The sequence below is a fragment of the Eptatretus burgeri genome, chromosome 7, assembly GCF_056783735.1.
Source record: "Eptatretus burgeri isolate ZD-2024b chromosome 7, Ebu_testis_v1, whole genome shotgun sequence".
Classification (NCBI taxonomy): Eukaryota; Metazoa; Chordata; class Myxini; order Myxiniformes; family Myxinidae; genus Eptatretus; species Eptatretus burgeri.
Window position 1 is genome coordinate 72,423,308 of NC_140967.1, and position 27,154 is coordinate 72,450,461.

At 46.2% G+C, this 27,154-nt stretch overlaps 1 protein-coding gene across 7 annotated transcripts in view; it reads left to right on the forward strand.

Moving 5' to 3' along the window:
• The window catches only part of LOC147023526 (uncharacterized), a 198,195-nt gene that overhangs the window by 156,387 nt on the left and 14,654 nt on the right, over positions 1-27,154 (forward strand). For 6 of the 7 annotated variants that reach the window (XM_085889017.1, XM_085889020.1, XM_085889018.1 and 3 more), the window contains 4 exons: positions 10,657-10,793; positions 10,984-11,142; positions 11,266-11,518; positions 11,642-11,784. In XM_085889017.1, coding sequence (XP_085745143.1) covers positions 10,657-10,793; positions 10,984-11,142; positions 11,266-11,518; positions 11,642-11,784 — 692 coding nt within the window. Of the gene's footprint in view, positions 1-10,656; positions 10,794-10,983; positions 11,143-11,265; positions 11,519-11,641; positions 11,785-27,154 lie in introns of those variants that run through there. The other variant, XR_015060247.1, reaches the window with a different exon arrangement.

A 27,154-nucleotide genomic window follows, 5' to 3' on the forward strand; every position in this document is an offset into this window, starting at 1 on the left:
ATACAGGGTTAGCCAATTTGAATTCAGTTTATTGTATTTTATATTGTATTTGATTACTTTGTTGCTTTTTTGGTAAGTAATAGTTCATAAATAATTCAAACGTGTACATTGAAATAGCCCAAAATTGGCGCCTATATTTTTCCATTCACGGTTATTCTGTTCTTTACCCCCAGCAGATGTGGATAATTAATTATATGTATAATTGCTGTAATTATGTTTCCAGATTGTCTTGGCGGTAGATAAAAAGATTACCTCTGCTATAGCTCAAGTTCTTAATGATTGGATATCTGCCCGTACAGTTTTCAAAAAACGATTACTCTATAGATCATAACTTATTATTTAATAATATACAAAATTACAAAGATAAAGAAATACAAAAAAATATGATGATGATATATGACAGTATATAGAAGCTTTCTTTCATTGTTTTATTTGTATTTGTAGCCAGATAAATTCACTTAAAACGATTGTTCACACAATTAACAGTGCAAACCTCTGTATACCTGTCAGCCATATTGGAAAATGACCACCACAATCACGGGAGGTAACTTTGGAGGTGGCTCCATATCTGAAAATATTGCTGTGATACGTATCTACGCATGTGCCATATTTCATGCTTGTACTTGCGAAGGCCTAATTCCTTCAAATATTTGCATATTACTCCCTGACTTTTATTTGGATGTGGGATCGGGCAATGCTACCGCCGGCCCAAAGGCAAAAGGTGACTACCATGAGGCCAATAACTCCACATGTTTGCAATGCACAACATGTGCTGGAACCCCTTCGTAGTGTACCAGTTACCCCACCCTTCCTTAGTTACATATATATATATATATACATACACACACACACACACACACACACACACACACACACACACACACACACACACACACACACACACACACACACCTATATATATTATGTGAAGCTGTTTCTGTTTCCGATGCAGCGTTTCACAAATATGTCATTGGAAATTACTTAAATGGAGTGTAAAGGGAAAGTATGTGGGGAACCCCACCTCCTTTTATCACGTGATAATCAACCATCAGATTTGCATGTACACAGTATGTACTGACTGATTCATTGTCAAACAAAGATAGTTCACCACACCAGTCCAAGGCTAAGAAAAGTATAGGAAATCTCAGTGTGCCTTGCATGTGATAGTGGTCATCTCCAATGATGGCTCCCAGGGCTCTGAGCTTGCTATTGTGTGCAGTCTGTGGCTGCTGGTCTCCTCATTTTCTGGGGGTATGGCTGTGCCGCTGATGCAATGTCCTCTAATACCACTAGCCTGGTACTCATTTTACCAACCTCGGAAGGATGACAGGCTGAGACAACCCCACGGCAGATAGGGGCTTGAACGTGACACCTTAAGATCTTAAGCCAGCCACCTTAACCGTTAATGCAACACCAGGCTTAGCCCAGGGCTGCAATACTGCATGGCAAGAGTGCATCAATCTGTTTTGGATTGTAAAGAATATTCGATGATTTGAAGAAAAAAAAATTGTTCCATGATCATGATTCGGTTAGAGCTGTATGCTTGCTTGCAAAGTATGGGAAACTGACCCTTAATAATGGTAGTTTATTTTAAAAGTTATAAAACAGTATTCATGGGGATGTCCATGGGTATTCTTTCTTGAAGATGATAATCAGGTACATATCTTGCAAATGGACTTGCTGTGCAAGTACAATTACGAATATATCACCTTGAAGGTGTCTCGGTGGATGTCTTCAAAGAAATGACTGCTTAGGTGAGGTATCCAAACTTGAGGTTTGAACGACTGTTAAGCCATGAACGGTGGGATGAACAAAGCTGGTGACGGTGGGAGGAGCAAAGCTGGTGACGGGTGCTTTACAGATCAAGTCAAAAGGCTTGGTGCACAATCAACTTATTGGAGTAATAATCAAATGCATAATCCAAGTAATAATGGGCAAGTGTGTGTGAAGTGTCTTGAGGAAAATGCACAAGTTTGAGAAGTCACTTGCTCTTGATCGACAAAATTGCACGACTTCTGAAACAAGGACAAATGTGTCCAAGAGCCACGTCATTCCACCAGTCAAGCTCCTTGCTATGCTAGCTTCCATGGCATCGAGTGCCTCCAGGGCATCGGGTGCCTTTAGGGCGTCAGATGCCTCAGGGCATCAGGTGCTTTTTTGGGCGTCAAGTGCGTTTAGGGCATCAGATGCCTCAGAGCATCAGGTACCTCCATGTAGCCTCCCTGCCTGCTTCACTCCCTATTCTCACCCCCAGAAAGGTTTTGTCTTCACTAGAAGAAGAAGATGACGAACAAGAAGAACAACGCGGAGCTCTCTTAGAGCCAGCGTTCGCTACGCAACGCGGCTAAAAATCCACATGCAAAAGCATTCTACACAAATGGCAAAATGACTCCTCTCTTCAAATAAGAGCAAATTTGTATCCTTGACTGGCTTGCATCATCAGCTTTTGCAGTGGAATATGGGAATGTTAGGATTTTGTTTTTTTCAGACTTGAATTTCACCCCCAATTTCCATTTTAAAAATATTTTATTTCATTTCTTTTCTGGTAGACAGACAGACAGATCATTGCGGGTCAGGATGTGGAATGGTATGAGACTGTCGTGTACTGCCTGCTGAAAGCCCTGGAGTTAAGGATTGGATTGAACAGCTTTGGGAAAGCAATTCTATGAATGCGAGGAAAAGAGGAATAAATGATTGAGATGTGCAGTCAACCTGAGTTTTGGAAGTTTAACCAGTAGGGTGTTAGTGGAGCTGGAAAACATTTGCATCCGAGAGTTGCTGCAGAGGTTCGGGGGGCAAAGAGAACAGAGAGCTAGACCGGAGGAGACTGTATAAAAGAAAAACAGGCCACCAATTTGTCTGACAGAGCAACAGGCCTCGTCTTTTAGCCTTATTGTATGAAATGCTCCACATTCCACAGATTACAAGACAGACAGATGGATGTGATGAGGGGGTGTGGTCCCATTGTAGAGAGCAGCACTCAATAGAGCTTTGGACAGGGGTCTTTGAAGGCTGTAAGTTGTGGGGTTTTTAGATCATCTCAGTAGAGATGACCAAATAATAACAGTCTCGAAGTCTGTCCGTCCGTCCGTCGACAATCAAATCGAGTGGAGACAAATAACCAATTGTGGAATGGATGGAGGTCGATGAGACATGCACAACGATATAACTTTCAAGGTCGTCCAAGGTCGAGGTCAACGTCACGAGGCTGTCAAAGTTGCGAAAATCGTCGATTTCAAATCGTATCTCCTCCCTCATTTATCAAGAGAGATCAAATGTTATTAGTGCTTCAGATACTACGGACTATTATCTCGAACGACACGAGCCATTTTTTTGAAATTTGCTCTCGTTCTAATTTTATAACCCTTCAAACTTCGCTCTGATTCCCCGTATGGGCCGTTCATAAAGTACATACAAAAATAAAAGTATTAAATTAAGAACCGGAACTCTCCGAGACAAATATTACATTTGAAGCTTTTGTCAGATTTAACTAAAACAATGGAACACAAGTTGATATGCACACTCACTTTCATTTATGACATTAACATTGTCTTGAATGTCAATTTGTACTTTTATTTTCATAAATGACGTGTTGTGATATTAAAAGAAAAAGGTAAATTGCACCGCAAGGGACTGCATTGTCATGACTTATAAACATCGGTTCATAAGGAACTGCTGGCTTTGCAAACGATTAGCGATGTCTGAGGGGGGTGGGTGGGTGGTCACGAGCCTGCATACAGAGGGGGTTGGGTGGTTTTGAAACCCAAAGTCGAGCGTACGTACTTTATGAACTGCCCCTATTCCAGTCTGGCACAAAGTTACTTTCGACCTCTGGCAGAGATGACCGGCACTCCCGCTCGGGGGTATTTTTTTTCTGTTCCAAGTTGTGACTTAAATATTGAGGATGCCCCATCTCCAGCTGACTGTGGAAGCCAGCTTTGTGGTGTGGTCATGGCTGATAGTGCGGCCTAGATCTTCAAGAGACTGAACCACTTTCAGTGGCTGTCCATTGAAATAGATAGTTGGGTTTGTTTGTCTATCTTTTTGAGGCAGGGAAAGTCGAGCAGCATGATTTCTCAACATAGAAGGCTAACCCAAATGAGGGCAACTTTCGATCATTCCGTAAAGCTTGCAAGAAGACAACTACGTCCCTCCTTCGGCAAGCCAGCAAACATTGTCTTTGAAATCTGAAGGCTGAACTCTTCAACCGGACTTCCTCAAAGTCCTGGTGGCACCTTGTCAAGTCTGTTTGTGGCAAGTAGTAGTTGTCCTCCCCTTCCTTCCAACCTTTCCTCCTCCCACATCACTTTCGACTATTTGCAGGTGAAGGAAGTGTGTCTGCACTCTGTGTTTGCTTCCAAATGTCATGTTCTGAATCCATATTTCTCTCTCCACCATCTTACCTCCTCACATCCATTGTCTACAAGATTATGTCTTCACCAAGGAAGGAAGAAAAAATTCCATCCACTCTCAGACCCTGCTGGCTCGTACGCACATTCTTTGCTAATCTTGCACATATTAGATTCTGCTTTGATCAATGGAACATGTCTTTAAATCTTGGCAAAACTCAGTGTGTGTGTGACTATTTTGTGTGACTATTTTGTGACTATTTTGTCCTCAGAAATCCTTAGACCAACCAAAGCTCTTCCATTTGTTCTCTTGTGCATCCTTTCCACCAATCTAACTTCTGCTTCCGGCACTCCCATCCATCTCAGTGTCGCTATCACCATCTCTCTTGGGACAGTGTCGTCGGCCTTCTCCAGGTCCACAAATATCAATGCCATTTCACCTTGCACCTCCAACCTCTTCTTCTCCACCATCTGTCTCAGCACAAACCTCCCATCTGTCGTCCCACTACCCTTTCTAAACCCCCACTGCTTTTCTCCGATCTCTGTATCCACACTCTTCCTTATCCTCCTGTCCAGAATCCGCTCCAGCACCTTCATGACCCTGTACTTCCCTGGATCTTGAACATTGCCCTTCTCCTTCCATTTTGGCACAATCAATCCTCCCTCCTACATATATTCAACAGCCTCTTCGCCCAACTGGCTCCGAATTCTCCCGCTGCAATTATCATCTCTGTACACACCTCATCAATGCCTGGTGCTCTTTCCCTTCTTCATCCTATTCAATGCTCTCCATACTTCCTCTTCCATGATCTCCACCAACTCCACTTTCTCCTCCACATAACACGGTAGCCCCAGCTTGCTGTTATTTCCTCCACGGCTCAACAGCTCCTTGAAATATCCTTCCCACACCTTCAGTACTGCCCCCTCCTCTCTGTCACTAACCTCCCACCACCATCCTTAATCAGCACCCTCCCCCCCCCTTTGTCCTTGCTAACCTTAATTGTCAAAAGCCAATTTATCGATAATCTTCTTCCCACCATTGTCTTCGAACTTATGCACCTCATCTTCCATATCATTCCTCACTTTACCAACAGCTCTCCTTGCTGCTTTCTTATTATCCCCCGCCAACCAACGAAGTTGGTGGGGGATATATAAATGGGTTCCGTCCGTCCGTCCGTCACATTTCGTTTCCGGAGCTTAACTACAAATCCCCTCAAGATATATTTACGAAATTTGGTACACATATCAAGCAAGTAGTGAACTGGTGCCTTTTGATATTTTCTAATTGATAGGTCACATGGTTTGGCAGCCATGTTGGATTCAATAAAAATATTAAATAATGTTTTCTCTGGAATCGCATAACCTAACGAAGCAAAAATTTTCAACTATCATCTTCCATCATGTCTGCATACATAATAAAAATTATGACGTCACAAGTCACATGGTTTGGCGAACATCTTGGATAGAAAAGCACACCTCATCCAATTAACACAAAACTTCACACACGTATTCCACTGGAGGATTGGAGGCAGAATGTAAATTTATGATGTCATAGGTCACATGGTTCCTCAGCCATTTTGGATTGAAAATTAATACATTTCAAAAATCTTCTTCTCCAGAACGGCAAGACAGATTGAGGCAAAATTTCACATACACTTTCCCCAAGTCATCCTTTCAGAACTTTGTTAATTTCTAATTGATAGGTCACATGGTTTGGTGGCCATATTGAATGTACACTAAAACCTTCAAACATTTTCTTCTCCAGAATGGCTGGTCAGATCAAGGGGAAACTTGACATACATATTGCACACGCTTAGGGAATATAAGTTTGTTGATCCTCATTAACTATGGTGGGGGATATCAAAGACTTTGTCTTCAACGGATGCTAGTTATCCCCATATCAGGTTCCTCCCTCTATCCTTCGTCTTCTCTCTCCTCTTCTATACCTCCTCCTTTTCACCAATTGTCTTTGCTACTTCCTCTGTCCACCATATCTGGTTTCTATCCCTTGACTAAGCACCCTCTCCTGACATTCTTCCACACAAAACTTCTGCAATTTCCCTAAACGCCTCTCCCAACTTCTTCCTCTCTTCCTCCAAACCTTCTGCGTCTTCGCTAAGTTGCTCATGCCTGGCTCCCATCCTCTCTTTGTACTCTTATGGCGACGTTGTCCCTACACTTTCCCCACTTGATAATCTTCCGTCCGCAGCTCCCTCCTTTTCTTCATCCGTCCCAGAAACACCACATGCTTGTGCTGGGTGGTAACATGCTCTCCTGCCACTGCCTTACAATCCTTAACCATCCACAACTGTCACTTCCTTACCACCACCAAATCCAGTTTTGTTCTCTGCTGTCCCCTCCTATAGGTAATCATGTGGCTTTCCTGCTTTTGAAAGGATGAACCAGTTATGGCCATCCCTTTCCTCATCACCAGCTCTCAACCCTCTCTTTTTCCTCATTCCGCAACCAAATGCACCAAAACATTCCTCTTCACTTGGCTCCGCTACTCACATGCGCGTTCGTCTCCCTCAATGCGCAGCATCACCTCCAGGTCAACCATTTCCATCATCATCTCCAATGTGTCCCTGAATACCAACTTCTTCACCCCAGTCCTTCCCATTTGCCCACATACTGACATACCACACACCATTTGCCTCGATCACCACCCATGCCATAACTATCCACCTCTCCCATCTTTCCACTCTGACCACCTGCTTGCTGATATCTTCCAATAATATTATTCCCACGCCATTACTCTTTCCATCCCTAATCTCGTGCAACAGCTTGTATCCTCCTACTAACGTCCTCGCCCTGTCTCCTTTCCATCTGGTGTCCAATACACGCAACACTTCCAACCTCCTCCTCTGCATCATCTCCACCACCTCAATTCCTCTCCCCTCCATTGAACCCACATTCAAACTACCGAGCCGAACCTCGCTTTTAAACCGCTGTCAACTTGGCAGAGGCAGTACCATCCATCTTGATCAGTTTGGGACAATCTGGTCATCAATCACCGGCGCTGCTCGGGCTGACCTGCTGGACATAGTACTCTAGCCGATCATCGTAGTCGTGTGTGTGTGTGTGTGTGTGTGTGTGTGTGTGTGTGTGTGTGTGTGTGTGTGTGTGTGTGTGTGTGTGTGTGTGTGTGTGTGTGTGTGTGTGTGTGTGTGTGTGTGTGTGTGTGTGTGTGTGTGTGTGTGTGTGTGTGCGTGCGCGTGTGTGTGCGTGCGCGTGTGCGTGCGTGCGTGCGCGCGCACACACTTTCTCAACTGGCCCTTCCCCTCTGCTTGCTCCTCTCCCCTACCTCCACCCCACTTACTCCCTCTTCTATTTCTCCCCCCCATCACACTCCTTTTGAAAAAGCAGGGGGATATTATAATCAGCTCCTGTCTGACCATCCATCATGCTATCTCCTCCTGAAACGGTTATGCACAAATTCACCAAGCTTGGTAGTTATGATCACCACATGACACAGAGGTGCAAGATCAATATCATTTTTGGGTGGGGTCAAAATTTCAAATTCCAAATGATACAATTCCAGGCATGTTTTAAAACATTTTTAAAATGAAATTTTGTGTACACAATCAATGGGTTGAGGTGGGGTTACTTTTTGAGTAGTTATAAGAAGAAAAGTGAGACATTGAGGAACCACACGAGACATGGCTTTTCAGACCAAAGACTAACAAGCACATGAGTCTAGCTGAGGCATAGGCAATTACAATCTCAAAATCGATACGGATGGACCAATTACATAAGGATAAGAAGATGAGAACGGATTTACAATGCATTTAACAACACTGGGACAATGACACATCTGGTCTGGTATTCTTGGCTTCCGAAGAAGTTTTCATGTAGCTGGGGAAAACCGTATCCACTCACCAAAAATGCTGGCACCAGAAGTCTACTTTGACCTGAAATCTTTCCTTTTTTCCGAAATGACTTGACAAACACAGTCATGCACCAACTTTGTTAGCTATGACTACACATGTTGGTATAGCCCCTTCAAATTTTGACCACATAAAAATGGAGGATGTTATTTTTGAAATACAGTAATGTGGCCCTCAATCTCAAACACGAGTTCAGGATTATATCCTTGAATGTATCTTGGGCATTGAATACAGTCTGGTATCCTCCTCTGATTTCATATAAGGTCACCTCCATAACTGAGTTTTTGGCTTCTTCCACTTTCCCATGTAGGTATCTATGGAACCCTTTCCTCTCCAAGGCAGTGTCTTGGGCCCAGTCTTGTTTCCCATCTACACTAATGACATCTCTGATGCTCTGAAATACCGTCTCTTCCTTTTTTCAGATGTTTACATTGTGTCGTTAAATATCCCAATCTCACGGATAGGAACACAGCAGCTGTGTCACTATATGCTGATCAGGAATTGACTACATGCTGGTTTTATCAATAGAGCATAATTTTCAATCGCATCAAATCTTGTCCCTCTGGAAGGATCATCAAAATAACGCACCAATTTCTATTGTTGGTGACCAGAAGAAGTTCAGTTTTTCAAGCTTTCCAACCTCATCATCCGTCACAACCATCCTGGGCTGACTATGTAGCATATCTGACCAAAAGTGCCAGCCACAAACTGGGTGTCCTCCATAACTCCAAGTGGCTTCTTGAAAAATTGGAACTACTCACAGCTTACAAGGCCTTTGTCCATAGTTCAATGGAGTACTGCTCTCCCTGATTGACCGACACCCCAGCATCAAGTCCATCTCTTGTGGATTCTGTGGAATCTAAATCTCTCAACATTATTGGCATCTGCCATGAGCCCAGAACATAAGCCAACCCAGGTCAAAGCCAGATGTAAATTTGTATAAAATAGCCCATCAGCCTGTTGTTGGTGGGAGAGTGACAGCCCTTGGGAATCTTCCTCTGCTTTGAGATACCATTGGTGCTGAAGGTCTTGTTTTCTTCCTCCTCAAGAGGAGCAAGTTGGGGAGCCATACCCCATGGAGCTTTGTATGACCATTACATTGTGATGAGCTCTGTGATGCTCAGGAATGCTTCTCTGGAGACTACCCAAATGGCAACTGGCATTTGGCAGTTTGGTGATGTGATCCATCAAAGGATACAGGAGACAGGCCAAAGAGTTCCGGTGCCTTTATATTACGGATAAATGGATTGGATAGTTTGATTGCCGGTCCTTGTGGAGAGGTAGCGTGAAAGCATGGGATTTGCCTGCGCTGAACGTCATGTTTCAAGTAACTAACCTGAAGCTTCTCTTGTTTCGGTCTGATGAAAGGGATTCAGCAGTGGTCGGCCAGCCTTTCACAAGGGTCGTGTATTGTTCTGCATCAGGTGGATTCATGGGAAAAATGGGAAAGTTAGTTTTCGAGAGAAGCAGACAAATGGTTGATATTGTCGCGGCCCTGGAGTCATGGGGGAACCACAAAGGAGGGTTGTCCCTGGTTCCTATCTGGACTCACTGGGAATTGCAGGCAGTCACACACGAATAACTTTGTGTCGCGGCAGGTCGCTAATCGACCGCTAATGCCAATAACTTGACCACGTGACCCAGAGTCCTTCGTCTGACAACCGTTTACCTAGGAACATGTGATCGCCTTATCTGGGAATCACGCCCTCAATATGCGTACTTGCCTTGCTTAAGTACTTACCTTATCAGGTGCAGTTGAGTGGAGCTGCCAAGTACACACCAGCTATTTAAGCAGATTTTGGGGAATAACGTCCCGGCAAAGCTCGGGTGCAGGCCATGCTGGAGCTAGACCAATAGAGGAAAAGACAAAAGCTTCCATGGATTCATCTTTATTTTGGAATTGCCCTGAGTCTGCAGAAAATAACGAGAAAATTTATATCTCTACTGACAAGAGGCTGAAGGAATACTTGAAACCACCACATGATCTGCGCATAATCTGTATTTTGAACATAATCGATGCTGTGTGGACTTGCAAAGAACCTGAGGAGAAGAAGAAAACGTCAATTGTGTGGAGAACAATTCCTAACTTAAGCTCAGGTCACTAGCATGAACCAAAAAACCGGTTGCGGCACAGATCAAATGGCTTTGCGATTGTTAGTTTATTGGGAAATGCTCCAAAAATTGCTTGTAAATGATGACAAAGAAAAATGAAAATCGATTTAGGTGAGAACATAGCAGCATAGCGAGGTCTTGCATCATCTTTCAGACGTGTGCAATGAGATTGAAAGAATATGACAAGTTTTCTGGCAGAGACAAATTCTCTTGTGTTTTCAATTTGGCGAAAAATAAATGGACAAGTTTTGCACCTCCTTTTTCTGAAGTGGCAAGACACGAATGATGATGACGGTGTTTGTTTGCAGCATCAGCCAAAGTGTCTGGCACTGCCGCCGAACCTGAAAATGGGCAACCCACCCGCAAGCGCCGATGGGGAGCTCGCACGAGCAGTAGTGGGAGTAATAAGAAGCCTTCCTTCAACATCAGCACGGAATCGCTCAAGGTTGACCTCTTTACCGTATTTAACTTGGCCAGAATCCAGCGGTACTCATGTTGTCCAACTGTTGTACATTTTAAATTGCTTGCTTTTTAATTCATGTACTTTTCTCCTCTGCAATCATTTGAAGTGTTTATCTCAAAATTTTCATCTTTCAAATTACAACAATGAAGGGTGTTTCAAATCTTTCCAACAGAGCCTTATTCCAGATATGAAACCCCTTCAAGAAGCGGTGGTGGACCTCCATGCAGATGATGCCCACATTTCTGAAGAGGAGAAGGAAGACAGAGATGAAGAAAAAGTGGAAGACGATGAGGGAGACAAGGAGTTGAAGATAATTCGCACAGTTACTCAGGTATGGAGGATACTGCCTTTCCTCCATTGCTTTGGTGCAAAGATTCGAAGGTGTGCATTTAATGTGCTTTGTTCGATCTTCTCTATTGAACTTGAATGGCACTCATATTGTGCCTTGCCACAGATGGTCCACGTTGAAGGGCAAGAAAATGGAGATAATGCTGAGATGTCACATAAACAAGAACAGAGACCTCCTGTCTATGAAGAAGAAAACATGAATGAAACTGAAGATGAGGAAGAGGACCAAGGAAAGGAGGAAGAGAAGAAGAATATAACCGAGTGCGGAGCAGTTACGAAAGGCAAGGATGAGGAGTCAACCAGCATGGAAGTTGAATCCCCAGTGATGACCAAGTCGAATGATGATGATAAAGCCAAAGGTTGGTATTTGAGACGAGGTTTTTCAACTCTACGGTTTACTAAAGTTAGAGAGAGAAAACATGAAGACGCATGATGGAAAAGTTTTTGACAGGTTATTATTATTTTTTCTTTTTCTGCTGTAGCACATGGTGAAACTTTGGTGCGTCGAGCTGTCAACCCACAGAAGACCAGCGTCTCGGTCACCTTAGAAGATTCAACACGTGCGATACAACGCATCTCTCCACCCCGGCACAAACCCACTTGCATACTTCATGTCTATAATCTGGTGAGTCCTGCTTTTAGACAAACCATTATTTTAACTTGACTTGACTCCAGAAGTTGACAAAGTGAATTATTGAAAAGGTGTGCATGCGTGTTATTGCTTCATGCAATTTTTGAGATTATTCTTTATGTATGACATTTACATTGATGTTATATTTTATTCATTTTTGGTTATGATGGTTTTGTACAATATCAAACACAATTTCTATTAATTTGATGAAGTATCATTTTAGTCATCATCTATCAAAAGGTGGTTCTTCAGAGAAACAAGGCTATAAGCATCCATGTGCTGGTAGGATGGCCAAGGCCCTAGAGGTTCGCGCACATGCCTCTAAGCTGTCCTGGGGTGGAATCCCAGGCTAGACGGGGATCCCACAAAGACTGGGATCATGAAGTGTCAACCCGGTGTTTCATTGGCAGGATAATTCATTTATGTGTGTGCCGTCCCTCGGATGAACAAACGGGCGGTCCTGCGTTTCAGCTTCACTCGGTGGATGTTAAAGATCCCATGGTGTCCTTCACGAAGAGCAGGCGAGTATTCGCTTGCGCCGTAGATATATTCCAATCCCTGCTCTAAACAGCAGGGGGCACTGCATCAGTGCCACAGCTGCCCTCCCAGAAATTATGCATTCCAGCAGCCACAGGCTGAACACAAAATGTAGTGAGCATCCATGTATTCGCATGGTGAATAAACACAATGAAATGCTCTCCAACTGAAAATATTGAGTTTCACAGCCAAGACAAACTCGTTACAACACTACTTGTTTGGGCCTTGTTACACTACTAAGTTACACTAACTACGAAGCTATCTCGGGTTCCCACCAGACTCCCAGGAATTGCAGGCCGTCGCACACGGATAATTCCGTGATGCGGCGGGTCGCTAATAACTCAACCACGTGACTTGGGTCCTCCGTCGAGTTAATCCGGTTACCTAAAAATAACCGCGTGATCTAATTACTGGGGGACACGCCCTTGGTACGCCTTGTCCGAACTGGATCACTTTACCGGATCAGATGCAGCCGAGCGACACTGCCAAGGACGTACCGACTCAAAGGAACGGATCGTTGGGAATAAAGTCCCGGCTCGGTTATGATGCGGTCCATGCTGGATCGATGAAAAAAGCCAAAAACGAGCTGGGAACATTTTCTACAAGTATTTATTAATAAGCAGGTGAAGAAAGATATGTGGCACTGTGAATATAGCTTTTATTGTTGTTTGTAGCAGGAATAGGAAGTAATGTGAGAGGTGGGGCAATATACAAGCAACTTACTAAAGCAGACACAGAGTTATCCAGACACAGTTATTGTACAATCTTAACTTGAACGAGGACAGGCGCCAGGACACACACACACACACACACACACACACACACACACACACACACACACACACACACACACACACACACACACACACACACACACACACACACACACACACACACACACACACACACACACACACACACACACACACACACACACACACACACACACACACACACACACACACACACACACACATACACATACACATACACATACACATACACATACACATACACATACACATACACATACACATACACATACACATACACATACACATACACATACACATACACATACACATACACATACACATACACATACACATACACACACATCCGATGAAGAGAAAAAGGAGAGGAGATGAGGCAAACGGTCTCTCAATACCTTGCATGATTGCCTGATCGCGCCACCAATACGTTTTGGGGGGATGTTCCGCTGGGTAATACTGTTACAAATTTGGAAACCTATCGCACACAACATTCAGGTCCTCAAGATTAGTTATATCGGTAAGTATGTGTTTTATAGATAGCTTCCTTTCCCTTGTCTAATGGGTAAATAAATGTTCATGTGCTGTGATTTACTTTTATAGTGAGGATTTTTATTGGAAAACAAATCAGCAATGACAACAGAAACGACCGTTACAACAGTTCTGCAGAGAACTAGGACAACCCTCTGCTCCGGGATTCTCCGCGGGCCGAGTGGGGAAGGGGTTGAGCCGGCGGCGGCACGACAACAGCAATGACTGTTACAACAGTTCTGCAGAGAACAAGGACAACCCCCTGCTCCGGGATTCTCCGCGGGCCGAGTGGGGGAGGGGTCGAGCCGGCGGGGACGCATAAAAAGGGGAGGCAGAAGCTGGAAAAAGTAAGAGGAAAGGGGCATCTCCCGACCTGGACATCTCGTCTTGCTGGAGCGCTCGTCTCAGGGAGCCTGTCTGGCCGGTCATGGCCGACGTCATCCTTGTACTCACCACAATGGAGAGCTCGTGTGACGCCAGTCCCCGCAGGAACCGCAAGGGTCGCCCGCCGGTGTCCGGGTTCGGCTCGCCTCTCGCCGGACCGACCAGCTTGAAGACCGCACGAGGCGGACAGGTCCAAGATAGGTCTCAATAAAGACCATTTGGTCCGGTCATTTTGGGGTATTTGTGTGTGCGCGTGTGTGTCGGGCCCCGTTTTTAAGAAGTAAACTGTTAAGTGCCTTTGCTGTGTATACTTGCATTTCTTTTATTCGGTTTAGCTCTGCCTTTACGTGCTTCCCGAGTTTCCCCCCCCCCCCCATTTTTGTATAAATAAACCCCATTTGTTCAATGTTTCAGCTCGTTTGTGTCCATTCCTTCATTGGCTGAGCATGCTGCTTGTTGGAGAAATAGTAAAAGCGGTTACGGCTGTAAGGGGACATTTGGACCGACGGGACTTTGGTGACCGTCTGCTCGGGTCACACACGGTTCGAGTACGCTAAGCGGCTCGTTCCGCACGGGTGCCGTCGAGGGTGTGAAGACTCGGTAGATCACCACGTGGTCTCGAGGTATTTTGAAGATTTGGCAAATAACCCTGTACCACGTGGCCAAAATATTGACTCTTCACGGTCCAAAAGGGACCCGTACTTTTCCGAAGAAGTACGATCTGAATTCTGGGCGATCGGTCGAGCTGACTCCGCAGCTCCATGTAGCGGCCGACGTCCGGCCCCGCAACAATACCTCCCTGACAGCTGGCGCATCGTCTCTTGCTTCGTGTCACTTAGTGCAGCTGGCATCGGTCGAGAGAATGAAACGCTACCATCGGGCGTGAACAGAGGGACTTGGGTGGAGCCAAAAGCCAATGGGTGGAGAGAGAAGCAGAGCCAGCAGGCGAATTGTTAAAGAAGGGCGGAGCCAGCAGGTGAATGGGTAGGTTGTCGATCCCAAGCGAGACAGAACGAGCCGACAAGAATGAAGAAAGGAGCGACGATGACCCCAGAACGATGACGACGACTACTCCTTTGGAACGATGACGATAACTACTCCAACTACCCATGACCCCCTTTTATAGATCCTGTGATGCGGGGCAGGGGCGATGACCCGAAGCGGTGTCATCACCCGAATCGGGCGCTCTGGTTGGGCCTCGACCAGTACACGGGCTGGCCACTATGACCGGAAGCGGCTCCACTTCACTTCCGGCCAGATGGTTCCAAGCTGTGGAATTGTCTTTCTCTGAGCACCGTGACATGAATTGCCTTGCACCAAACTCCGTGCCCTGCCCCGGCGACCCGCGGTTGACGCTGGTCAATGTGCCTGTTCCATGGTGTGCCACGCAGCCCGAACGATCCGGCCGCACAGCATACCTCTGCCTGGTTGCAGCTGCATCGAGGAGAAGGTGCGGGAGGATGTCTGCCGTCCGTGGGAGACATTTGTTGCCTTCGTGGTGAGTGAAGACCGATGGTAAGATGTTGTTGTAACCCCATGCGCAGACCCGACCAAAGATGTGTGTTACTCGTGCCCCGTTCTGTACGATGCTGCACGCGACTCCACCATTGTACACATGGTCAGTGCGTGGGTTTGCCCGCCATTGAGCATGCCTCATACAGTGCGCGCGGGTCCGCCATTAAGCACGTGGCCAGCGCGTGGGTCTGCCCGCCAGCGAACATGGTGTTTTTTGTTATCGGAGGTGGTGCGATGCATGGTGCCAGCCCTGATCTGTATCAGGGAATTTAGGGAAAGGATTGGATATAATTATTGCATGAAGGGTTGAGTTGCAGAAGAAGAAGATAGAAATAATTATTAAATGGGGATTTGGAAATGTGTTGGAAAGGGCGTGGCCACGTGCGCTTTGCAAGTTGTCAGCATTTCGGGTGCCGTTTCTTCCATCTCCTCGGTATGTGTTCCGTGCAGCGTGGGCGTCGTGTTGGGTGTGCCTTCTGTTCAGTGGGTGGACATTACTACGGGTCGTACGGGTCCTTAAAACCCATAAAAGTCCAACATTTCTGAGTTGTACAATTTAAGTACTTAAATGTCCTTAAATTTCAGGAAAATGTTCAAAAGTCAATAAAAATCAGATTTTCCTGTTATTTGGTGAAGGGTGTTTCATTTTCCTCGCACTAGTATTCTAAACATGGACAAATGTGTCCAAGAGCCGTGTCTTAAAGGTTTTGTCTTCACCATAAGAAGAAGAGGAAGAAAACAAAAAAAACTAGAGGGGGAGCACGAGGTCGGGTGCAAAACCTCCGCCACCAATACTGCGAGGTCACTCAAGTGAACCTGATATCCTATTCATTCAATTTGACGTCAACAGTGCTCACAGAGTTATAGTTTGCAACTTTCCCTTTTCCTTTTAACTTTTACACACTCAATTCATTCGTCATAACTAGATTCCTTGAGACAGAAATTTATTTTACGTGGGTATATCCACCTGAAGTTCCAAAATCAGCCGCAATTATAATTTTGGCATGTTTCTTGTTGGAAATCACTTTTGACATGTAGAAATGTAAAAAAAAAAAAAAAAAAAAATCGAAATTTTGTTGAAAAAATAAGTTGCAAATTTTTTTTTCTCAAACAATTTTTTTTGGGGGGGGTTGGAAATCACTTAAAAGATGTAAAAATGCAAAAAAAAAAATTAAAGTATTTTTTCAAAATGGCCGCCATAGCGGCCATATTGGATTTTGGACCAAGTCCAAAATCTAATGGCATGATCCTTGGACCATACCTAATCCCCCCACCAAGTTTCGTCGAAATCCGTCGAGGAGTTTTTCCGTAATACTGTTCACATACAAACAAACAAACGGGTGAAAACAGTAACCTCCATCTTCGATGGCAGAGGTTAACAACAACAACAACTTCCGATATTTCGTCACGTGCCTTGACGGAACCAATAGCGAGAGCTATCATGGACGATCGTCGTTCATGGATGTCATGGACGATCGTAAAGATACCTCTGCCAGGCGCGATGATTTTATTGATGTAACTGGGTGTAAAGACTTCCCATTGAAATTTTGTAAGCACAGGTGGGTTGAGAATGGTCCTGTCTGCAGCAGTTATTCTATTGTGGCCTCACCTGAAGTTATTTGTTGAGGCATGTGAAAGCAAGAAGCCAAAACCAACCAGCAACTCTTACAAAACTCTGCATGGTGCAATGAATGATAAGCTATCTGTCGCAAAACTGTCTTTTTTCAGGTCAGTAGCCAGTGCAGTTGAACCATTTTTAGCCTTGCACCAAACAGACAAGCCAATGGGTCCCTTTTTTGTTCATGATATTGAGAGACTTATCAGAAATTTGTTCGAGAGGTGTGTTAAGCCAGTTGCATTACAAAATGCTTCGACTGCATATGACTTGTTAAAGCTGGATCTTTAAAAGGAAAGGGTAGAAAACAAAAAGTTTGAAGTTTGTTTCAAGGCTGAAGGTGAACTGAAGTCCCTCCTGAGAACCAAGGCCATCAGTGAATGCCAGGTGTTTCAGTTCAAAGAAGAATGTAGGCTATTTGTGGTGAAATGTGTCAACAAAATCTTTGAAAGGTCTCCTCTTAAGTATAGTTTAGCCAGAAATATGGCTTCTCTGGATCCCAGGTTGATGGTGACTGATCAAGAACACTGAAAGTCCAAATTCAAATGCCTGTTGGAAAATTTGGTGACTCTGAACAGAGTTGATGGTGATAATGTAGATATGTTGGTTGCGAGTTACAAAGAATTACTGCAGGATGTAGTAGGGTGTGAACTGAAGTCGAGGTTAAAGGACTTCACGGTTGAAGATGACAGGGTAGATGTGTTACTCTATGAATGTGTGGGTAAAAACAAGAAGTTTGAGAAGTTGTGGGGGGTAGTTCGTAAAGTGTTGCTAGTTTCCCATGGTCAGGCATCTGTTGAGAGGAGTTTTTCCCTCAACAGACAGATAGAGAAGGACAACCTGGATGAAGGCATGCTTGTGGCACTGAGGCAGATTATTGATTATTTTGTACTGGTAGGTGGAATGCTCAAAGTTGAAATCACAAAGGAACTGCTATCCTCAGCCTCCAGTTCTCGACATAAATACCATCAATATCTTGAAGAAGAGAAAAGAAAGGGCAAGAAGCCATCCAAAGAAAACGAAAAATGGTTGAAGATGAAGTGGATGGTTTGAAAAAGAGAAAGGTGTTGGAAACTGACATAGAAGGTCTGACCACATTGTCAGAAAAAATATGCTGACGAGGCTGAGGCAAAAGATGGCAAAACTAGCCACAGTCTTCTGGTAAAATCAAATGCTCTCAGGCACTCTGCCAAGCAAAAACGGGGGGAACTCAAAGTTTGAGAAAGAGAAATTGAGGAGAAGGCTAAATCCTTGCCTGCGATGTCCTAATTGGATATTACAATGACATGCAGCTTACAAAATGTACTGTTCTGTAGTGTAGAAGCAGTCAGGAGCTACTGCAACTTTGCAGGTGGCAGCACCTACAATAACATTTTAACATAACAACACATTAACATTGAGAGTGCTGCCATCTGGAAACTTTGACTGCTCCTGGCTGATTCTACAGTTACTGTGAAGTGAATTTGCCAATTGGCTGTGTGGTGCATTGTGCCTTGTTGACTGAATAAGCTCCTGCTGTGTTCTGCATGTTCATTATTAAAATAGATTTTTTGTCAACTTACTATCTGTTAATTTCAAGATGACTCACCTCAATTTCCCCTGGAATTTCTCGGATGTGGTCCTTAAAAAGGGGTTATTTTAGCCCTTAAAAGTCCTTAAAAAGTCCTTATAAAAGACATCTCAAAATAAGTGGGAACCCTGATTACCGCTGCACGTGCGTTTGGCTGGTTGTGATTTCTGCAAAGGGGTGTGTAATGCCTGCTTGGCCTTCGCTGAGGACCCATCTCACAGCGAAGGCTCATGTGGCTGCGATTTACCTCAGGAATAAGAGTAGAAAAAAAGAATAGCAATGAGTGCAGAGATTTAATCAGAACAGGCTATGAAGTTTACACAACACACTGTCCTGTTGTCTCATGAGACAAAAGGGAAGGGTCTATCTGAACATATATTAATGGAATAACTGTCTGGGGACCACTGTATGATGGTTGCTATTGCTTTGGAGGGATGCGGTTCCCAGAAATTATATATATATATATATATATATATATATATATTTGTTGTAGATTTCCACCCGTTCGGCGTGCGGACAGCCGCGTTTAGCCGAATCGCGGCTGTACGCCCACCAGACGGACAATCCAGTCGTGGCTTTCCGGATCAATGCCGAAAACCAGCCACGGGTGTGTTCTTAACCACACCACAACCTTGTCCGCACTCAACCCGCGCTACAGGGTCCGATCGCCAAATCTTCGATTTACCTAATTGTTCGCGTGGGTAGATTACCGAGAGATTGTACCTTAACGGGGCCGCTGGGACACGAGCCGCTGAATGCAGCTCGCTCGTTTTGGGATAACCGAGCGGGGTATTATCGCGCAGTCCCGTTGGACCCGATCACTTTACCGGCTATTTAAAAACCAACTGCATCCCGAGTGCAAGATGGCAGCTCAATTAAGGGAAGAGGACGCAACGAGCAGGTTTACATTTAAAGAAGCACATTTATTTCCACACGTATACAGTGATGCAGTCATGCAATGAATGGCGGGAGCATGCGTGCAATTACACAGCCAAACAAAAGTAATGTAAAGGAGCTACGACCGTTTATTAATTATGTACAGTCACTTATCAGTTCTACTTATCGGACTTGGTGCCACATCTCTCACACAAAGAAACAAGGCAAAAGAACCCCATCAAAGGCAAGGGGGTCGAATGGACCTCTCGGGGTCTTTATAGCATGGAGCTTTGAGGACCGATGGAGCTCCAAGAGGCCGGGCTGGTTACCTTGTTCTGGTGGTGACTCGCTGGGGCGGCTCGCGATGTCCCATCCCCACGGCAGCTAGCGTAACCACGGCTCGGCCGCGGCCTGGTGATTCGGGCCCCAGCAGGCAACGCCTGAGAGGAACGAACAGGTCTTTGCTCTTTCAGAGTTGATGCTCTCTTTAAGAACCTGTCCGTCCCTCAGCGATGCTCGGACTGTTCCGAAGCCCGATCACCTCAGACCGTTCGGTGCTGGTTGGCGAGCTCTCTCTGGCTCTCTCCACCTCGCGCACACGAACACGCAGCTCCGCGCGGCACAGCAGGCTTGGCCATGCTCCCAGCTCGCCTCTCCTCCGCCCTCCTCAGCTTCTCCACCGACTACAGGCTCCAGGCGCTCCGAACCCCGACAGATACTCCACCGACTCACTCCGCTTGGCACTCCACTCGCCCTTTTATAGGGCCCGAGAAACGAGGTTTGGCCTTCGATCCCTCACCTCTGGTCTCTGACCCCCCCCCCCCGCTAGCTCCGCCCCTCTCGGACGTGCGCAAAATCACCGACTTGCGTCGGTGAGTACTAAGGTACTCCCTTAATATGGATTAGGAGATGGTGAGGAGATGTCTGGGTGACGGAAAGTTGGTCGGATGCACGATAGATGGGGCTCCGTCTCTGCTCGGTCGAAAGTCAGAGTTTCAAGCCCGTGTGAAAGCTGTGTCAACAAACGCCACCGGTGTCCATAGTTTCATACCATAGACTCCTATATAGAAGGACTGGAACCTCCCATGCTCGGGGTTTGTAACTTGAGTCTGAAGGATGAACTTGAGTCCGGGGATAAAATGACTTCTAGAAGGGCGAGAGACACTATCTCGGGACCCATATAGGGGTTTTTGAGGACGGCGAGTTCAATAGTGTCATATCGTAATAATTGTAGGTGCTATTTTTATAGGACCCTATCGTTTATATGTGCAAATGTCGCTGCTGGATGCAACTGAACTGAGCATCGATCGACTGAAAGGAGCCCCGGCTCGAAGTAGTCACCTGTGATCCCACGCTTGACCGTGCAGACTCATGGCGCAGCTCGCGCGGTGCCGACGCTTGCCCTCTTTGTGCCGTCTGCTGCTGCCTGTTTCCCCGGCGAGGTCTAAAGTCTGCCCCCGTCCCTTGGCATGTTCGCCGAACATTCTGGCGTCTGTTGAGTTCTCTCTCCTGGTGATTCTGATGTCTGGCGAGTTCTCTCTCCTGACTATTTTGATGTCTGGCGAGTTCCCTCTCCTGACAATTCTGACTAAACTGAGCTGAGTTTGCCCTTTTTATGAGCCCCGGGCGGGGCAGGAGCCAATCAAATTTGGAAGCGGATCAAATGTGGCTTTTGATGTCTCGCTTTCCCATTGGCCCAGATCGGTCGTCCCGTGTCATGGCCATGCCCTGCTGGGCCCCAAAACCGTAAAATGGTCTTTCTTGCTTGCTGACCTGCCCACATATCAGAGCTCCAAGATTAACATGGGGCCAGGGTTTTTGGAAGTGTTCTCTGGCCCCGAACGTGCGCTGGCCTCCATTCAAACGTGGTATTTTTGGGAAATCACCATGCTTCCTGTACGTCCTTGAATGAACTCCAGCGCACATTCGCGCTTCGACTTATGCCCCAAAATAACCTGACTCTCACTCCCTGTACGTCCTATGAGGGTGTGGTGAGTGTTCGACGAAAATGTGGCAGTTGCAGCAGTTGTGGAGGGGGTGAGAGTAGGTTGTGGTATTCGCAGTGAGTGAAGTTTTGCAGTGAAGAGGTAGAAGTTGCTTGTGATGGCGGCTTCTCGGCAGCGAGAAGAAGGTTTGTCCCAAACGGTGACATTTGTAATGAAGATGTAAACGTAAGTTGTTGCGGGTATTTTTGGTGGTTGTGTGGAGTGGTTGTGGTGAACAGAATGAAGGTCTGAGGTGAGACTGTAGTTAAAAATTGGCGTGCAGTTTTGAATGGAAATAGTGCGCACATGCAAATGAGGCGTTTGCTGTGCTGCTTGCTTGTGTGTTTTGCAAGTGAGGAAAAGGAGTGGAAGAAGTGCAAAGATGGAAGACCTAACAAAAAGAGCTCTATGCAATGCTTCTTTCCCATTTACCCACTAGACACATGGAAAGGGCTAACTAAACATGTACTATTGAAATGACTACCTTGGGATCGCTGTATTTTATATGCCATTGCCTCAGAGGAGTGCAGTTTTACAGAACCGCAACAATATATTCAACATTGTAACAGCCAAGTGACCAGTACAGGAGCTCGGTTCGAAGTCCGCTGGTCATGTCAAAACGACCGCAATCGCCAGCTAAGTCAACAACCCCGAGCAAGGTCCCAGACTTGTTTGTCACGTTTCAATACTCGTAAGGACCGTATATTTAGCCGAGTGATAAACCGATTGGCGCTCGTGACCTTCCTCATCTTGCCAAGCAACTGCAGATTGGGAACGTGCGATGCCAGATTGAGCGAGCTTGTGTAGAGATACCGAAATCACCAAATAAGACTAAATGAGATCACCACAACCAGCATAATCGAACCCCAAGACCAGGTACATTTATTTGTCAATTAAATGGTATGGGAGGATTACATGAAGCAATAACAACCAGAATGGAATAAAAGATATAAATCCAGTTATGACTCTTCACCACCTTCAAAAACCTATATGTCGCAGATTTCTTAACAGTTCTTATCTTACTTTAGGCCTTTTTGCTCACGCGACAAGAACACAGTACAGAGAATACAAATATGCAGGCCGAGAGGTCGACTGCAAACCCAGAGGCAAGCAAGATATGTAGGAGTCCAGAAGCAGAGTTATCGGGAGCTCTACGGTGCAACCCGGCGTAAAAACTCCTCCAGTTCCGTAACTGTTGCTCCCTCAAAGCTCTCTTTGCTCTGTGGATTAAATGTTCACAGCTGCGGCACACTCGGATCCACACATTGAGACTCGGGCATTCTCCTTCCTCCTGCCATTCCTCCCAATGGCTGCCTCCTCTTGGGGTAATTCTCACTCTCTTGGCTTCCATGTCTCTCAGAGGAGCTCTCATGGTCAGCTGTCTTTGTATCAGGTGTCACCAAATGACCTCAACGAAAGTCTCTCTCCTTCAAAGCAGTCGTTAATAATCCACCATACGCAAGATCAACTGCTGATCTGACCTTGTGGCCTGCCGCGTGAGTGAGCTCCCATGGTGAGGCAATTGCCGACTTCCTCAATGCTGTTTCACCCCACCAATCAACTCCTGGGTGAGGCTAATGATCGGCTATCTCATTTCAGATTCGCTACACCTGCACATTTTCATGGCTTGAGCTGCAAAGCTCTGTGTACGCTTTGTAAAGGCACGTAAACCGAGGAAAAAAAAAAAACGTACAGCCAAAGGTCTAAATTGGGGAGGACAAAACAGTAGGGTAGGGAAAACAAACATCTCACTGCACATATGCAATGCATATCTATTGCACAAAGTGTGTGTCAAGCTTATCTCAACAAATGCTAAGAAATGACTCGTTCTACTAAACAGTTTTATTAACTCAAAGATCATTCACAAAACAATATTGTTACGGTTGTGGAAATTCGCAATACACCATAAAGGTTCCTTAGATTAGCTATGCCGGTAAGTGAGTGTTCAGATAGGTCTGCACCGTTGTTTAAAGGGAATTCTTCATGTTCACCGGGCTGCGACCCTTTGAGATAGCCGTTTCTCTTTATCTATCGTTATTTTGAACCACACAACAACCACCACCCCCATCTTCGCCACTACGTCCGCTTCCGAACGGCAAACAAAGGCGCCAAGGAAGGAACTGCGCGTGCGCGCGGGTTTTCCCGCCTGTCTTCCCCGAGCTTCGGGTGAAGGGAAGGGGGCAGGGCAGCTCGCTGCCGATTGGTGGACACACGGCGTGAGGCAGTCGGAGTGAGGGCACGCCCCTTTTCGAGAAGCTTCTCGAAGGGAGGCGGTGCCGAAAACGGGGAGGAGCGAAGGGCGGAGCCCCGCGCTATATAAGGCGGACCGCACGCGGGCTCTCGCTCTTCTCTTGGCAGTTTGGGCAGCTCGTGTTCAGTTCAGTTCGTGGTGGCTGCTCGTCAAGCTCGCAGCTTGTGTTCAGTTCAGTTCGTGGTGGCTGCTCGTTGAGCTCGCAGCTCGTGTTCAGTTCAGTTCATGGTGGCTGCTCGTCGAGCTCGCAGCTCGTGTTCAGTTCAGTTCGTGGTGGCTGCTGGTCGAGCTCACAGCTCGTGTTCAGTTCAGTTTGTGGTGGTTCTTCTCCTTTGAGCAGCTAGTTCGTGAGCTCGGGCTTCTTCTTCTCTTGGGACACGGACGGGAGGCGCCGCTTTGCCAGCTCAGGCGCGCAAGCCTGTGCACACGAGAGGAGAGTGCCGGAGAGAGCTCTCCGACCGTCGCACCACGAGGGTGCAGGTAACCAGCGTCGGTCTCGTGGGCCCATTCGGGCATCCACGGCCCACGGCCATAAAGGTTTACGAACCCCGTCTACCCCCTTGCCTATGAGGGGGTCATTTCTTTTGTTCTGTGTGAATGATGTGGCGCCGTGTCCGTAAGTAGAACCTATTTAAGTGACTGTACACGATAAGCATATTCGGTGGTATTGCTTTTGTTTCCATGCTTTTTCTGTATATTGCATGACTGCCTTGGCTGTACATACGTGCTGTAAATAATAAATGTGCTTGTTGAACTGTTCCCGTTGCGTCCTTTCCCTGTTTGAAAGTGCCATCTTACTTCATGGAATAATTGGTAGCGGGGTGTGAACACCCGAGTAAAGAAGAATCACTGAACCGTCGAGGTCGGCGATAACACCGCTCGGTTATCCCTGTAGTACGGAAGGAACCGCTTCAGCGGTTTGTGTCTTAAGCCGACCTGCGGCGTGGTGCAACCCCTTGGTAGGTTACCCACGTGGGTATTTAGGTATATCGACATTCGGCGATTCACCCTATTTCGCGTGGGTAGAATGCGGACTGGGTTGTGGTGAGGTTAAACCCCCACCCATGAATGGCTCCTGGCGGTAGTTCCAAGGAGGGTCACGACTGAATTGTCCGACCGGTGGGCGATGCGGTCACGATTAGAGTTACTTGGCCGATCGCACGCCAGGCGGGCCAGAATTCGTAACAATATTATGAAAAATTGTCGTTTGAAATGGTCATTTGAGAAGGGTTGGCGCTTTATTTTTATTTTTTTTGTATACCAAGTCGAGGCTCGTGGAAGAGCTGAATCCATCCACCGGGCCCATACTCTGGGCAGAGCGTTGGTGCTGCCTCAGCAGTCTCCTTGGCTACTGGGTACAATCCTGGACAGGTCGCCACTCTGACATAGGATACCAGCAAGCTGGCACTCATTTTGCCGACCTCAGAAGGATGACAGGCAGAGTGAACCCCACTTGGTATTAATTCAACGGCCGAGTGGGATTTGAACTCAGGATCCTTAGATCCCAAGCCCACCACCCCTAACCATTAAGCCAACACGAGGCATCACAAGCTAAATAAATGTCGCTCATGTGGACTCTTACTTTCGACCTGACTGGAAATAACATTAAATGGGCAAATTAAACCAAGTAAGAGGTGCTGAAGGTACACTCTGCCCCCCCTCCTCCCCCCCCCCATTAATGTTGGTGTTGCGCTCCTAGAAAGAGCAATTTAAAGCAAATCCATTTCCCCCATCCTCCCTCCTCCTCCATAGACAACCGATGTACAAAGAATAGTTACATTCCCTGGGAACTAACTCAGGAATATTTTCTCAGGAACTTGCCAGTGGAGCTTATAGCAAATCTCTGTTCCCAACTTTATCAAGGGTGTTATATCAGAGCGACATTTTTCGGAGCCAACCTGTATAAAGATATATATATATATATATATATATATATATATATATATATATATGTATGTATGTATGTATATATGTATGTATATATGTATGTATGTATATATATATGTATGTATATATATATATATATATGTATGTGTATATATATATATATATATATATATATATGTATATGTATGTATATATATATATATATATATATATATATATATATATATATATATATATATATATATATATATATATTGTTGTGGTTGACGAAATTCACAAACCACCATTCAGGTCCCTTAGGTGAGATATCTCGGTAAGTATATGTGTAGTTAGGCCCAAACCCGTTGTCTAGAGGGAATAAATGTCATTCATGCGGGCTGCGACTCTTCAGGATAGCCGTTTTTCTTTTACTATCTTTATTTTGGACCAGCCGCCATTACTACCACCACCAACCACGTCTCAACAGCCATCACACAACAACCACCAACCACAACGCCGCTTCACAACAACCACCAACCACAACGCCGCTTCACAACAACCACCAACCACAACGCCGCTTCGCAACAACAACCACCAACCACAACGCCGCTTCACAACAACAACCACCAACCACAACGCCGCTTCACAACAACAACCACCAACCACAACGCCGCTTCACAACAGCCACGACCTTTACCGTCACAACTCGCCACCATCGCATCCACACCATCTCGCGCCACTCGTGGGCACCGATACTGGACTCGTGCAGGGCGCGCACCGAGCAGCGTATTCAAAAACATCACGGACTTTCCGCAGAAAACGGATCAAAAACGACTCACGCCCACTTTTGTTCCGTCCAATCGGCGAGCTGGGGCGAATTGGCCCCGCCTCCAGGGCGTTGGAGTGAGGTCCCTATATGCAAATTCATGGATCAAAAAGCATTCACGCCCACTTTTCCTCGGTCCAATGGGGAGCCAGATAGAGAGGTGAAGGGTCGGAGGCAAAGGGTCAAGGGTGAAAGAGCGAAGCCACGGGGCTTATATAAACGGCTGCGTTCGTCTGTAAAGTTGAGTTGGGAGTTGTGCGGAGTTCAAGAGAGTCGTCGGTGGAGCTGGAAAGAAGTGGGAGAAGTCAAGAGTGAAGAGTTGGGACGAGCCAAGAGAGGAGACGGAGAGGGCGAGTAGACGGAGCTGTGGAGAGGTGACGGCGGCGAAGGCGGACGAGGGGGTGCTCGCGTCGGTGCCCGGAGCTGCACAGGGAGAGGCCAGAAACGCGACCGAGGTCGTGGAGGAGACGCTCGCCGCGGGACCCGAGACAGGGTGATATCCTCCTTCCCCCGAGCATCAGCAACCCCCTCCTGTTTCCCCCCGCGCTGAGATCGTGCGACAAAGGGGGCCCCTTTCCCACCCCCCTACCAGACACTGTCCGCGAGGCCCGCGGAGTTGAGGCACCACCGCCACTTCG